General features: G+C 34.8%; 3 protein-coding genes across 3 annotated transcripts; 2 read left to right on the forward strand and 1 right to left on the reverse strand.

Moving 5' to 3' along the window:
• The first annotated feature begins 2,680 nt into the window (after positions 1 to 2,680).
• Positions 2,681 to 3,196, forward strand: LOC139882497 (F-box protein GID2-like). The gene has a single exon (XM_071866809.1). The coding sequence runs from the start codon at positions 2,681 to 2,683 to the stop codon at positions 3,194 to 3,196; it is 516 nt and encodes a 171-aa protein (XP_071722910.1).
• Positions 3,197 to 6,775: 3,579 nt separating this feature from the next.
• Positions 6,776 to 7,918, reverse strand: LOC139882503 (homoserine kinase-like). Its single transcript, XM_071866812.1, has one exon. The coding sequence runs from the start codon at positions 7,916 to 7,918 to the stop codon at positions 6,776 to 6,778; it is 1,143 nt and encodes a 380-aa protein (XP_071722913.1).
• A 4,101-nt stretch (positions 7,919 to 12,019) lies between these two features.
• LOC139882499 (uncharacterized) lies at positions 12,020 to 12,475 on the forward strand. Its single transcript, XM_071866810.1, has one exon. It carries the CDS (start codon positions 12,020 to 12,022, stop codon positions 12,473 to 12,475), a length of 456 nt encoding a protein of 151 aa, XP_071722911.1.
• The last annotated feature ends 3,498 nt before the right edge of the window (positions 12,476 to 15,973 follow it).

Genomic DNA, 15,973 nt, shown 5'->3' on the forward strand with positions numbered 1-15,973 from the left:
GCAGATCGTTATTGTCAAAGAAAGGCATGATCAGTACGTACGTATATATATATTTTTCAACGACAAACATGCGGTCATGTGTGTCGCTTTTTATTCTAAAAAAGTAAATGAGATTGTGTAAGTTTTGAATAAAATTGATATCGTTGACATTTTTCTTTTCACTTTGAATGGTTGATGTATTTCATTAGGCTTCTGAAAAGTAGTTTTTATGTCTCAGTCAAAATTATATTCCTTCCTTCTCCTTAAAAATATCCATTTTACTGATTTCATTAAAATTAAAAAGATATCAATAGCTCATATTTGAAATAATGATATATTTAAATAAATAAATAAATTTAAATTAATAATTAAACACATAATAAAAAATTAATGAACAAATAGTAAATATTTTAAGTGATAGTGATATAATGAATATTTAATAAAGAAAAAAAAATTAATAGAAAATGATAGTTAAAAAGGGACATCTTTTTACGTTTTCATCGAATGATTTATTTTATTATATCACAACTTCGTATCCCTCATTAGACTGAAAAATGTAAAGGTTTACTGTACTCCTATATATTTATCCGGTTTGGCTAGCTCAGAAAGACCATATCCAATTAATGCTTAAATTAGTTGTATTCCAACTTTCAATTATAATTATATTCTTATACATATATATATATATAATATTATATTCTCGGTCCCAATTAATTTATATGCCATTATAAATATATTTTGTTTGTCCTAAATTACTAAATATTAAGGATTCTATTTTCTTATTCTAGCTATATATGGAGATAATTTTTTGAGAGTATTATTTCTTACTTGAAAACTTCAGAGGCGAACCCTACATAAAAATTAGGAGATCAGGATTTCATCCAATTTTTTTAAAAAAATTAAATTATATATAAAGAATATGTAAAGAGATCACAACAGATTATAGTTTAGTGATATGTGCTATGAAAGACTCTCAAACTCACTTTGGGTTCGATTCCTCTGAAAAATGCGGTACATACAAATTTTTTCTTCCTTTTTCCTCCTTATTTTTTAAAATTTTATAATATTCACATCTTTTATAAAGATTATAATTAAAGTTAATGTATTGATTATTAAAGTTATTAATTAGTCCTCATTCCTCAAATATAAATTGAATTAATAAATATTTTATTTTTTTGACATTTAAATATGGCTTTTTTTTATAAAGATATTTAAATATGATTGTAATATCAGATAAATTTTATAATTTTATTTATAATAATCAAATTTATTTGAATGAATAAAAAATTCACTGATTTAGTAAAAATTAATGACCATTTGTGATTAAATTTTTATAAATCACGATTTAATTTTATAAAAGAATTTGCGATGCGATTTAAATTTTCTACGATCTCCACATTATTATTGTCTTCATTATACTATTATTTATAGAAAAAAAAATATCGGGATTAAATATCATTAGCTAAATTCGATATGAATAATAAAATCCACCTATCCATCCAAATTAAATCATATATGTATTACTAAATATTTATGATTATTTTCGGTCCTACCCGACGTTCGATTCTGGATCCGCCCCGCTCGGAATTCTTTATAAGATTTCTCTGCTAGTATTGTTTTCCAGACCTATGCAAAATTCTTGGATTCTTAAATATGTTAATAAAATATTAAATATATAAATAAAATATTGATATGTGTAACATTTTATGATATATGGGTGTTGGAAATTAATTATTTTAGTAAAATAAATCAGTGCTAAGAATTGATTTGGGAAAGAAAAAAATCACTGATTTTTTTTTTCGCGACCCTCTCCTTGCCCTCAACCCTTCAATCACAATCTCAATTTTCTGGCCACACCACCATCTATCCCTCCCCAGTATACCATAAGCCTCACTAAATCATTAATCCATTCATAACTTCTTAAACTGATACGGTCGGAATCTAGTTAATTTTATGGACGTTGTAGGGTTTTAATCATGTCGGCGGCGGCTTTGGTGGTAGTTGTTTAGTGGGGGACAGCAGCGTGTGGTGTTGGCTGTATTATAGAGATGAAGGATTGCGGGATGGTAAAGTGGTGATCGGTCATGTACCTGGTGGTATTAAACAACAAAATCCTTTTTCTTTTTTTTTACACATCTGGACTGGTCATGTGGTGGTCGCCGGTCGGGTTGGGAAGTAGTGGCCGATTTTATCGCCGGCCACATAGCAACAAAGAGAGTTCTTTCTTTTTTTCTTTCTCTGTAAAAGAAACGTGAATCGAGGGAGAAGGGAGAGAAGATTTCTTAACAGTTTTAATTTTAATTAATTAAGTATTAATTATGAAAAATAATTAGTTTCCAACACAGTTGACATGCTCGACTGATCTCTCGTTTATGGGCCTTTGTTTTATTTTGTCAACCCATGCCCACGACACACTTACAAACGACAAAATTATACTAGTATTATAGAACAAAGACTAAAATGTAATTAATTAAAGATAATCTAAACAGCATTGAATTCTAATTTTTGTCTTCTTCGATACACAACGAAAACATCTCCACCACCATTTACCCAATACTTCAAATTCAACCTAACCCCAACCCTCGTTCTTTCCTCTTCCTCACTCTCCAACCAAACCTCTCACTTTCTTCATTTTACCCCTTTTAACTATTATTCCTTCCAACGTCAGAAAACAAATTTCTCTAAAGTTTTCATTGGAGCAATGAAGCGAACACTTGGTGATCACTCCTCCAGCGACGACCTGAAAATGAAGAAGAAGAAGCTGGAACACGAAGAAAACGACGAACCCAGTTCTGGAATCAATTCTTTGGATGATAACTTGTTGTTTGAAGTTTTAAAGCATGTGGATGGGAAATCTCTGGCGATGGCTTCGTGCGTGAACAAAATCTGGCAGAAGACGGCTCAAGACGAGAGGCTTTGGGAGATGACATGTACGAGGCACTTAGCTAATATTGGGTGTGGAATTCAGCAGTTTAGATTCGTGGTTTTGGTTTTAGGTGGGTTTAGGAGACTTTATTCTCTTTATCTTTGGCATTTATCGAAACCCCACTCTTCTCCGGCGGCTTCTTCGTCGGCGGCGTGGGCGGCTGCTCCTTTCCTCCCGGCGATCGGATCCAAACCTCCGAAGAGATTGGGGAAGGATGAGGTCCATCTATCGCTTTCTTTGCTTTCAATTCGGTATTATGAGAAGATGGATTTTAGTAAGATGAAATCATAGATAAAAATATGATTTTTAATCAAACCTTTAACCAAATTTTAATGTATGCCTATGTCCTTTGATTTGAATTTGGGTTTTTTTCTTTCATGTGGTTTGGTAATTTGATCTATGTTAGTTTTTGTTCTTAGTTTGTGAACAATTAAAAGTGGATTACCTATGTATGAGAATTGTGATTTTACAGTATTAATTCCTTTTTCTTTTCTTTTCAATTGTTTCTGCAAGAAAGTGGGTATGTATGTGATGTACTAGTATTGTGGAAAAAAGAAATGAATTGTTGTGTAGTGGTATTGTGTTTGAATATATTTTTACAAAAATACAAAGGACATAGACACAAGTAAAGATGGTCCAGTTGTAGGATTTCGTCAGTATATGTATATGGCTACAAATTTTGTCCATTTCCTCAATGGCTTGATTGTAAGCGACGGAGTGATGAGTGTGTTGAAGATTAGCTCAGATCTATGAATCCTACTAATCCGCCAAAACCATGGAGCCAGATTTTTATTTTTCTTGACTTCTTCTCTGTGGGAGTTTCTAGGATTTTCATTGTTCATTTAATCTAGAATTCTGAGATGAAAATTTCGGATCCTAAACTTCTAACATTTAGGATGTACTTTTCGGGGATTTAAAGGAAAAAGAGTCTGGCTGAGGTGTAGTAGTCAAAAGAATGCATCGCAAAAGTAATGAGAATAAGCACATGATTCCAATTTATCTTTGCTTTTCCTAGTTTGGCTTGCTAAGATTAGGTGTTTCTAACCAAATACTAATTACATATTTGGAGCTGATACTAAATGAAAGTTTCGGTAGCAGATTGGGTGAATATGAAAATTGAAGGAAACACGGTCATTTACTCAATACGTCGATCCAAATGCAGTGTTATAGTGAGCAGGATTGATAAATCTAATCCGATCCCTAATCCTCTGATCCAAACGATTCCATATGTTTGAAGATTCCATTTAGACACCATATATAGAGTCTTTAATTTCGTGCTTCATTATTTATTTTGCAGAGCTTCATAATTTTCTTTTTTCTTTCTCATTTTTAAGATCTACGACTGATCATACTCAAAACTATTAGGATTTCATACATGATGTTATAGTGGCTTTTGATAATAATGTCAACAATTGACAGCTTTGGACGGCCACCTCTAACAGAAAGAGTATGCATCGAAAGTATAAAATTATACTATATCCCACGAAAAATTGATTCTAAGAATCAGCACATAAAAATTTAACGAGTTCGAAAGAGAAAAAATAGTGATTGACAATTTGTTTGGAACTTCTGTGCATCAACTTGTGACAAACAAAGGTTCGTAGACCGTAGTACCGTTAACTTTACATTTTTGAAACTCCCAAACAAATACTCCACTATATATGCAGTCCTCCACATTAATAGTGTCACTAGAACATAAACTCTACATACATATAAATAAACCTCTTTTAACGTTTTTTATTCCAAATTGACACCCAAAACTATACAAGTGTGATACATAAAAGCCATTTTGTCCTATGGAAAACGTATTGATCTCTTCCACATGTCTGTCTTCTTGCAGCTCGGAATTTTGACTTTTTGACCAAGGTCCTATATAGCCTTCTTCTTATTTGACCAAGCTATGTTCAAAGGCATCAAATCTAGAGATTCAAGTTCCTGAGGGAGGAGGACTACTAAAGATGACAATATTGATACACCTCGAATTAAGGTTCTAGCTGGCCCCGGCATCCGTTCATTCCAAGAATCGTGTAATTGCGCTTTATTTTTCCATTCATCGACCATTTATTTATTTTTGAGTAATTTTATTCCGGTATCAGACATATCCATTTTGTTTTTGAAGAGTTTGTATGTATAATTGGTTGAATTAGGGTCCGATTTGTGTCGTCATATCTAGCTAACACACTGCATACAATATTCAGTTAGCTTCGATTTCCTTACTCCTATTTTAATTAGACGAACCTGGATCAAACATATATGCTCGGAGGTCGGAGGAAAATTAAGTTTAATTTATTAGTGTTGATGTTTCTTCATTAAATGCATGCCGAGTTAAAGAAACACTCCATTAATGACCTAACAAAGGAAAAAAATTAAGCTAACAATGAAAAATTGAGGAAATCGAAAGAGGCACTAGAAATTTATCACTTGATCATCAATAAGGATTTTGTCATGAAGATCCTTGTCTACGGACCTTATTATTCAAAAGAAACCTATAGAGCTTGCGTTGCACGCAAAATCCAAACAAATTGCATACATCCGCTGGTCTTCTCGACAAACAATACCACTGTTTACTTTCCTAATGGACAAAGCTTACAAACAATCATAGCTATAATACCGACCTCACACTATTGATGAATTCTGGAATATTAGGAAGTCATGGTGATGAGCAAAGACAATTTTGAAGAAGAAGAAGAAATATATGAAACCACAAGCTTTTGTGAACAAAAGTTGCCATTGGATATCTAACCTTAAGACCAAAGCCATCATGAATTTTCGAGACTCTTGCACCCCTGATGGCTCGATGTGAGACTAGGAGCGGAATATTAAAGGAGCAATAGGGAGCCGAGATCAAGTTGGATCGATATCAACTTGTCATAAGGATGCACCCAATGCAATGAGGATGCCAAATGGCGCCCCTCAAGACCAATCGCGCAAGGTTTCAACAAGTGTTGGCAAATATTTTACTTCTTGAGATTTTGCTTGATATATTATTTTCTCTCTCTTTATTTTGATACAGTAATTGATTTGAATTCCAAACCTTGAAAGTTAGGTTGTAAATCAAGAACCTAAATAGTTTATGTAGCAAATTGTAAGGTTGACCAAAGTTCAGATACCTATAATGACTTTATCCCTTCTTTCCCCGGTCCTCGGCAGCCCCACTGGATATTGTTCTCATTTTGGTTGACATCAGGAGCTTACTACAGACCGAGTCCAGTTAGATATCATCTCTTGTCATTCTCATCATCGGAACTAAAATGTGACCGATACTAAAAAGTGTCCGATTAGTCAACTCACTCAGAAGCGCTGCAATTATAATTCTCGAACTCTAAGAGCGCTTTCTAAACTTTCTGGAGATTCACATCCCATCAGAAAATGGGCATCTCATCTTCCCACACTTTTTCCTCAAAGTACAATACAACCAAGTTTATCTAATTTGGTTTGATTACTTATAAAGCTTAATACTTTATAGGCTACAAGTACATATAGAGAGGCTGAAATTTCAATCTTGACTATAGAGGGTTAGCACTTAATACATCAATATTTCATGTTGCCCTGTTTTGCCACAGAATTCAAAACAAACTCATTTTCACACTTAGGTTCTGAAAAAGATGATAGGAATTTCTTTTAACATGAAACAATGATTAAGATTCGAGAGTATACTAAAATTCCGAAGAAGACGATAATCAAGATCTCTGTATTTATTCCATCAACCAAAATTCATCGATCATAAAAGCTACAACTTCACTTCATTCTATTCCGACAACCTAACCATTATTCAAACAACCTCATCAAAGCAAGCATCTAAAACTCTTAAACTATCATTTTTCTCAGTTCATAGAAAACAAAACACTTACCACCACATCAAATACTCATTCATAATCTTGGAATGGTGGCAACAAGCCTCGCCCCGACCCGATCCAACTCTTTCACCGTTGCAACACTTCTCAAGTTCCCTTCTTTCAAAAACGCCTCCACCATCCTCTCCCCAATTTCCCTCCCTTTCTGTTCATCGTCCGTGATCGCCACCGCTGTGGGGCCAGCACCGCTTATCGTACAACCAAATGCCCCTGCCAGGATAGCCGCCTTCTTCACTGCTTCCATGCCGGGAATCAACGGAGCCCTTTTTGGCTCCACGATCTTATCATTGGACAATGCCTTCCCTAACCCTTGTACATCTCCTTCCAATATCGCCGCCACCAGAAGCGCCGCCTGGCTCGCATTCCAAACGTGGTGTGGCATTCCGATCTCTGTAGGCAACGTGGCCCGCATTTTCATGGTCGGCGCCTCGAATTCCGGGCTGACCAATACGAAGAACAGATCCTTATTTTCTGGGAATGTTAAGGGTTTCAATTCCAACGGCTCGTAATTGCCGATCAAGACAAAACCACCCATGATCGCCGGGGCTATGTTATCCGCGTGGTAACCGGAGACCTTCGCTTCCGAATCTAATCCGGCCAATACCAGATCCTTCAAGCTCAATTTCCCGCCGAATAATTCGTTCACGGCGACTGCAGCTGCGGCGGCGCTGGCGGCGCTTGACCCAAGACCGCTACCGAGGGGAAGTCCCTTGTCCAGCGACATAGAGAGGCCGACGGAGCGGATCCCGAGCAACCTCATCGTAGCGTAGGCTGCGATTCCTGCGCAATTGAAGTGGGGGTCATCGGTGAGCTTCACGTCGCTGCCGGTGATTTCGGCTATAGATATATCACCAGGGCGTACGGAAGGGTCGACCCGGAGGGAGACGGTGTCGCCGAGGCCGTTAACGGCCGCACCGAGGAAATCGAAGCCTGGACCAAGGTTGGCGACAGTGGCTGGAGCGAAGGACTTGACGGAAGTGTAGACGGGTTCCGGTTCGGTGGTTGTGATCGTTTGGAGAGAGAATCTGCATTTAAAAGTGGATGATGATGGAGATGATATCGATAATAAAAATGGGTTCTTGTTCGGATTGACGTTTGTTTGGATGTTGGATGATACCAAAGGTGTGGGATTTAATGGAGATTGGAAGCACACGGCCATGGACATGGTTGTCTTCCTTACACAGAGCGAGCGAGAGAATGAGTATACACTGTATAGGGTAAAAGTACCTAAAAACCATCTCCCTATATTTTCTCGTTGTGTATACTTAGGTCCTTGAGTTGTGGTCAATTTCTCAATTGGCCAGTGTAAGTTTAAAATCATAGTGTGAAGGTACTCCAATCTGCAGTATCCTCAAATTCACTACTTCGACCCCCAACTTCTATAATAAAATTTTTTTTTTTCCATTTCCTGCTATTTAATATGCTGATAATTAGAATGAAAAATTAATCTCATGACTATCAAATGACATAAATAGTCAAAAAAAAATCTAAAAAAATTCGCTACATGAACAGTGATCCAGGGTAGGAAGTAGGATAACATTCATGTACATTCAACTTTAAATTCGCAAGATAATTGAAATTTTAAATTCGCAAGATAATTGGGCGAGACAATCCAAACATTCTCGGCATCACTCTTTTTTTTCAACTTTTTTTTGATTAAAAAGAAGATAGGAATAGGATTTCATTGCATTAATACATGACTCAAAAATAACAGTCCAAACATCCGAATAAAAATACATTATAATTTGATAATGATTCAAACTAAATCTAAATTTTATAGATGATAACGATATTTTTTTAATTTTAAATTTATTTTAATTTATTTTAATTATAAATTTTATTGTCAAATTAAAATTTGACACATGACGATTTATTGATGAATAATAATTTGACACATATATTTTAGAATTTGAGTTTAATTAGGTTTTAAATTATAATTTTAAGTCAATAATATTATTTTCTTTTCTTATTTTAATTAGAAAATCAAAACACAATAAAAACATAATAATTTCTAATAAAATTTCTACCAATTTTTTTTTTAATATAATAAATTTATTCCTAATCAATTTTCTATATATCATTTAAAAAAATATTCATGATAAAAATATAATACACTATATATATTAATTTTCTTATTAAATAATTTTTGCTAATTAAAATTAATTATAATATGCATCGTCTCTTAAGTAGTAGGTGGGAGGTTCGATCACAACTTTAATGAATGAAAAAATTTATGTGGCCAGTTTCATACCGTTTCGTGCGCTTATAGTTGAACGAGGATTTAGTCTCACGGCTGTGAGGATATCCGAAAAGACTAAAAAAAATTCATATTATTTTCTAAGATATCATTTAAATATAAATAATATTATAATATTGGTTTTCTTTTCTAAATTGACACTCAAAGGTCAAAACCATATGCCTGAAATGTTTAACAAGGCATTGCTCTCTTCTGTAGGATTTTTTTTTTTTTTTTTATTCTTTTAAATGCAATCACACGAAATTGTTTAGTAGAACTCCTAACACATAATACCCTATAGATATATAATTTAATTATATCTCTACACATATAATTAGGTTATATACATATCTAAATAGTAATAAAATTGACAATAAGAAGTTCCTAAAAAGAAGTTCCTAGCTAAAAAAAGAAATCCTCCTTCGCGTGTCTTTTTGGGAATCAGAATCTGCTTATTGGACGCTAATGTCTTTTTTGACTTTTTGACCGAGGTCCAATATCCTTCCTACTTAACTCTTAGCATCAAGTATATATTAATTAAGCCTCTTTTCATTAAATAGTTTTTGCTAATTGCATTTATAGTTGCATATGAGACATGACTTAATTAGGCCATCAACTCATTCTAAATTCCACCCTAAATATTGCGCAGGCCAAATATAAATTGTCGTTTAATTATATTCAACACAATGTCAAAAAGTGAAACCAAGAGTATAAAACAATGTAACAGTGAAATTCAATGTTTTTAGTGAGCAACCAAAGTTAAAATTAGACTACGTCTATAATTATATGTGTATATGCAAGCTTCCTGGAAGCTTAGTATTATGCGATCTATGTTGTAGCCTGACGTTTTCATATCCCACAATCAGAAAGTGTTAAAATGGTGGCGGCAGGCAACAGCCAGCGGGCACCATATCGAAAATGCACCACGTGTTCGTATGTGATTCCTCTGTCTTTTAAAAGACCTAGCCCGTTTTATCATTTGTTGCATTGCATGCACTATATAAATTGGCAGCCATTTCCTTAGGGTTCAAGCAAATTACAGCAGGAAATCCCAAGCTCACTTAAACATTCTTATTTCGCAACCATTAATAGCATATTAAGTTATAATCCATATATCTCTAACATTAATAACAGGTCTAGATAGATATGGCCAGAAGTGTCATGAACTCTCTCCTTGTCTTTCTAATTATTCTGAATATCGTAGGCACGTCCTCCCTCTTTTTCTTGACATCAGAGGCTCGTATTTTGGACGAAGGCGCGGCCGTGTTCAAAGGCGTGAAAACTGGAGGTCCAAGCGCAGGAGGGAGGGGACATGCAGCTATTCATGATCATGTCCACGCTACTGGTGAAAATGATGCATCAAATTCTGCTCCTAGTCCAGGCATCGGGCATTGAAATGGACTAAATGTCTTTTGAGATGGAGGGAAGAGAGTCCCTTATTCCAGCACTATTGCATGATTAGTTGATTCGTTCAATCTTTCATTTGCAAATTTTAGCATATTAATTAATTAATTTCTTAGAACATTTTTTATTGAGTATGGTTCGATTGTCCGTTTTCAGTTATTTTCCCTTTTTGAAGAGTTTGTATTTGGTCGAATAATCTTATAAGCATTCATCAGTTTGCTTATTTGCATCTTTAATTTGCTTCATTATAATAGAGATTTTGTTTTAAACTGACAAGATTTCTATTTGAGCATCAAGCATTACGAAAAATGTACCTTAATCAAAACCATATCTAGCTCACATTGGTCTTTCAACATATGTACCGGCCAAAGTGTTTTTTAAGAATTTACGCATCTAAACGCAAGAACTTTCTCGATAATTGAAGGAACGACTAGAAACAACCGCGATAATATTATTTGGAACACTCCGCTCGCACTAAGCGCAAGTCATCATGCTAGTAAACTAGTAAATTCAAGTTTCTCTATTCACAAATTAGCAATCCAAAATTGAGAATGCCTAACCCCATATTATATTTTTTCACCGATAAAACAATACAAGAACTCCGAAATTATAAGTTTTCAAACGAAGATGAATTCTTCAAAATGGCAAAACTCAGTTACAATTTTCATTAAACCATAAACATGATGGGAATTTTTTTGAGCGACAAAGAAGTGTATACGAAATTCATAATGCTAGATCTATATACCCTAATCAATGCATCAAAGATTTGAGATGAGTTTTCAGTCAAGATTGCTTGAACAAAAAGTTTCGATTGAAAATCATGTTGTTCGCCACTTGTTTTCTTCACCTTCGCGGGAGCTGAAGGATTCTTACGATCGATTTAGTATGATCACATGACAAGAATGTGCTAGTTATCGAAGCTTCATTTGGTCTTGAATATGCTTGGGATGATGATTAGTTTATGATTGTGAAAATGGCCAAGTTGTGGATTATGGTGGGATTAAGAAGGCCAAATTTTAAGATCGTTTTTTAAGATAAAAGATGATGAGTCGGAAGATAGAATGCGATGAGTGCAGATCGTCGAGTCTTCTTCTTCTTCTTCTTATTATTATTATTATTATTATTATTATTATTATTATTATTATTAAATGAGATTGTCATAAGCATTCAGTAACTCTCAAATTAACGGTTACTGTGCACAAATAATTCAAATATTTTGCTCGGAATCTGCGTTTTTCAGAAGCGGCTACGAACACCAGAACCTCCTGATAAACATCTGATTCAGATTCGCTTCTAGAATTATCTTCTAACATTCCTCCTATGCTGAAATTCAAAAACATCTCTCCCTCCCGCTCGACGAAACTGATCTGTGTCTCAGATTCGATCGACTTGGTGAGTGCTGACAACATGGAATTGTAATTTCGTGATAACAACAGACTTCGCTCATGTTTGAAGACCAAAGATGAATTCCGTCAGACCTTATTGAAACCCTGGGTTGATACTGTAATAATCAAAGTTCTTGGTAAAAAGATTGGCTTTTATTTCCTCAATACGAAACTGCATCAGTTATGGACACCAAAAGGAAACCTGGAAATCATAGACCTTGGGGCTGATTACTTTATGGTCAAATTTCGCAACTTGCTGGATCGTGAGTCTGCTTTATCGGATGTCCCATGGATGATTCAGGATCATTATCTTGTAATACAACCTTGGGAGGCATGCTTTCAATCTTCACCTGCTTCAATTACTAAAGCACAGCTATGGATTCGTTTTCCAGAATTACCGATGGAATATTATGAAGCGGATGCTCTATGCACTGTGGCTAAATTAGTCGGTTCTCCAAAAAAAGTCGATGTCAATACTGCTTCTGCTGAGAGGGGTCGCTTTGCACGAATTTGTGTGGAAATTGATCTTAGTCTTCCTTTGGTTCCTTCAGTAGAATTGGATAATGTCTTATACAGGGTTGAATATGAAGGCCTCCACAGTATTTGTTTCTCATGTGGTAAATTTAGACATATGAAGGCTTCCACAGTATTTGTTTCATACATTTCTTCCTCTTCGACCTTTTATGGATGACCTAATTCATCCTTTTCAAAGCAGTTTCATCCCGGGTAGAGGAACTATTGACAACATCTTGGTTGCTCGAGAATTAGTGCACCATATCCGGCATTCAAAAAATAAGAAGGGAGCAATGCTATGTAAAATTGATCTTGAGAAGGCATACGATCGAGTGGATTGGAAATTTCTCTGCATCACTTTAGAAGATTTCGGCTTTCCTAACATGATTCTGGAGTTAATCATGGATTGCGTTTCTCGTATGTCTGTATCTATACTCTGGAATGGTGAAAGACTTCCTTATTTTCGCCCAAAGCGTGGTATTCGCCATGGTGATCCTCTTTCACCTTACTTATTTGTACTGTGTATGGAGAAATTAGCGGCTATGATTTTAGAAAACATCTCTTATGGTCTTTGGCAACCGGTGGAATGCTCTCGAGGTGGCCTGAAAGTTTCTCACATTTTTTTCGCTGACGATGTGATCCTCTGTTCAAAAGCAACGACAAGGCAGGCTTCTATAGTGCAAAATGTGTTATCGAGATTCTGTGAGGCTTCAGGTATGAAAGTCATTTGTACCAAGTCCCATATTATCTCAAACAAATATGTTCCTCGCACTGTCTGTTGATCTATTGAAGACTCTTTGGGCTTACAATTCTCGGATAACATGGGCAAATATTTGAGCATGTTGACGGTGGCCGCACGTAGCAAATTCAATATGACAGAATCAAGGATCGATTGCAAAGTAAGCTTTCTTCTTGGAAATCAAAACTACTAAACTTCGCTGGACGAGCCACACTTGTGAAATCCGTTCTTAATGCAATTCCTACTTATTATATGCAATCTCTCTGGCTCCCAGAAAATGTTTGTTCTACGCTTGATAGTATCTCAAAGAAATTTCTATGGAGTTTTGATGGTGAAAAATGAGGGATACATTTAATTCATTGGGATGTTGTTACGAAATCTCGCTCTGTTGGAGGTCTTGGAATTCAAAAAACAAGGACTATGAATACTGCAATGTTGGGAAAACTCATTTGGAGCATTTTGTCTGGAGTTCAAAAGCCGTGGGTTCAAATTCTTTATTCAAAATATATGGGCATAGGGGATTTACTCTATTATAATCATAATTATGGTGGTTCTATAACTTGGACAAGTATTCTGAAGGCCCTTGATAAACTTGAACTGGATTTTTTATTTAGGGTATCTGCAGGCACTGTTGTTTCCTCTGGTTTGACATTTCTTAGCTGAAATCGATGAAGCTGACAGAGATCTGATGATTTCAGATGTACTGACTCCTCAAGGTCGTATTTCTCTAGAAGATGTTAACACTGTGATCCAGGAAGCAGTCTTCAATACTTTTTCGGCCATTAACATCCCAAAGATTGGTATTCTTGAGGATCGTTTAACGTAGGGAGGATCGATTAATGGAATTTATTCGGTAAAATCTGGAGCTCAATGATTACCTCGAGGTGATTCAGTTAATTCAAATGGTGATTGGAATTGGCTTTATAGATTACCTTGTCCTGAAAAAATAAGACATTTAGGCCGGTTGATTTCACATAATCGAGTATGTTCTAATTCTCTATTGTCCCATTGCGAATTAAATGTAGATGCTTTATATGGTCGATGTCGTTTGGAAGAAGAAGACACAGTCCATTTATTTCGAGATTGCTTTATGGTTCGTCATATATGGCTACTGGTTTTTGAAGGGAATATTCCTATCAATTTTTTCCAAGGAGATGTTATAACCTGGTTTAAAATGTGGAGCACAAAACAAGATAGAGATAGTATTGGTATTCAGTTGAATATTAGATTTTTAGCGGCTATTTGGGTAATATGGATTGTTCGAAACAAGGAAATCTTGGGTGGTGAGCGCACAATCAACCTGGTTCAGAGTGACATGTTTTATGAACTTGTTAGTGACTATGAAAAATTCTACTCCGATACTAATTGCCATTCAAATCGCCAAACTCGTTTTGTTTCTTGGATGGCACCGACCGATAATTCAATCTGCATGAATGTTGAGGGAGTTCTCTAGGAAATCCTGGACCTTCTGGTGTGGGAGGTGCGTTTCGCACATCTTCTGGAATTTGGCTATATGGTTTTTCACGATTTGTAGGCATTCACACCAATCTTATGACTGAATTATTAGCTATCTATCATGGGCTGAATATTGCATGGGATTTGGAATACCGTCACATCTCCATCTTCACTGACTCAAAAGATGATCTCCATGTTCTTCATCTCCAGGATTGGCAATTCCATTATTGCGCTTCAAATTCCATTATTGTGCTTCTGTTATCTGTGATATAAAGGCCTTGCTAAACCGTGATTGGCAAGTATCCCTTAATCACTCTCTTCGTGAAGGAAATCAACTTGCGGATTTAATGGCGAAGAAAGGAAGTTCGCTTCGATCGGATTTAACGTATTGGGAAACTCCTCCTTTGGAAGCTTGGTCCACTGTCCTTGCTGATATAGCTGGTGTTAGTTTTTCGAGAGACTGATTCCTCTGTTTTGTTTTTCTTCTTTTTTTCTTTTTCGTTTTCTGTCCTTTTTATTCTGATGTATTAAAAGAAATGAGAGCTATAATACTGATCGTGTAATTGATATTATAGTAAATTATTTTTAATTTTAGATGATTAGAATTATTTAAAGTTAAATGTTAGGCTCAAAATAATACTTTAGGGATTTGTTTTTTAAAAAAATATAGGTTGATGACCTAAATACATTTTTATCAAAATGGAGTTAATTAACTGCAGTGGCGGAGCCTAGGATTTGAAAGTCGGGGTTGCCGAAACGATAGTCGATTAAACATCGTAAATGTAAAATCAAAATAATATGGCTACAATATGAAATATACTTTCTTTAATAGAGATAAAATATTTTTATATGAATAAAATGCTCGAATTTTACGTCGCACCGCGAACTTTTTATACCACAATAATTTTGATCCTTTAAAATCTGTTTGACATATGTAGGGCTTGAAATTAGAGGGAGGAAAAAAACTAAATAAGGAAAGAGAGAAAAAGTTAATACTAGTATTGAAGATATAATTAATATATGTATATTTAAATTAATATGATATATTGTTAAATATGATATAAAATATGTTTTAATGTTTAAAATTTATGTTGCACCGCGAATTATTATTTTTGTATTAAAATAATTTTGAAGCCTTCAAAATTATTGATTTGTATAATATCAACATTTTAATATAATATTATTGTTCTGTCTGAAATTTAGGAGAGAAAAATAAATTAAATAAGATAAAATCTGAAAATAGAGAAAAAAAAGTTATTTATTAATGTGCAACAATTAAACATAATGTTGCACTATTAGAATTTAAAGAGAATAAAAACGCAAAGATCAAAAGAAATTAGGAAAGTGAGGAGGTTGGGTCTCGAATTTGGTGCAATTAGGGATGGCAAATTTATCCGAATTCATGGAGATCTGTTAAATTTTATCCATCATGGAACGGATTTGGAGGGAAAAAAAATCTTCATGGATATGGAGACGGATAGA

Source organism: Rutidosis leptorrhynchoides, unplaced genomic scaffold, assembly GCF_046630445.1.
Source record: "Rutidosis leptorrhynchoides isolate AG116_Rl617_1_P2 unplaced genomic scaffold, CSIRO_AGI_Rlap_v1 contig277, whole genome shotgun sequence".
Classification (NCBI taxonomy): Eukaryota; Viridiplantae; Streptophyta; class Magnoliopsida; order Asterales; family Asteraceae; genus Rutidosis; species Rutidosis leptorrhynchoides.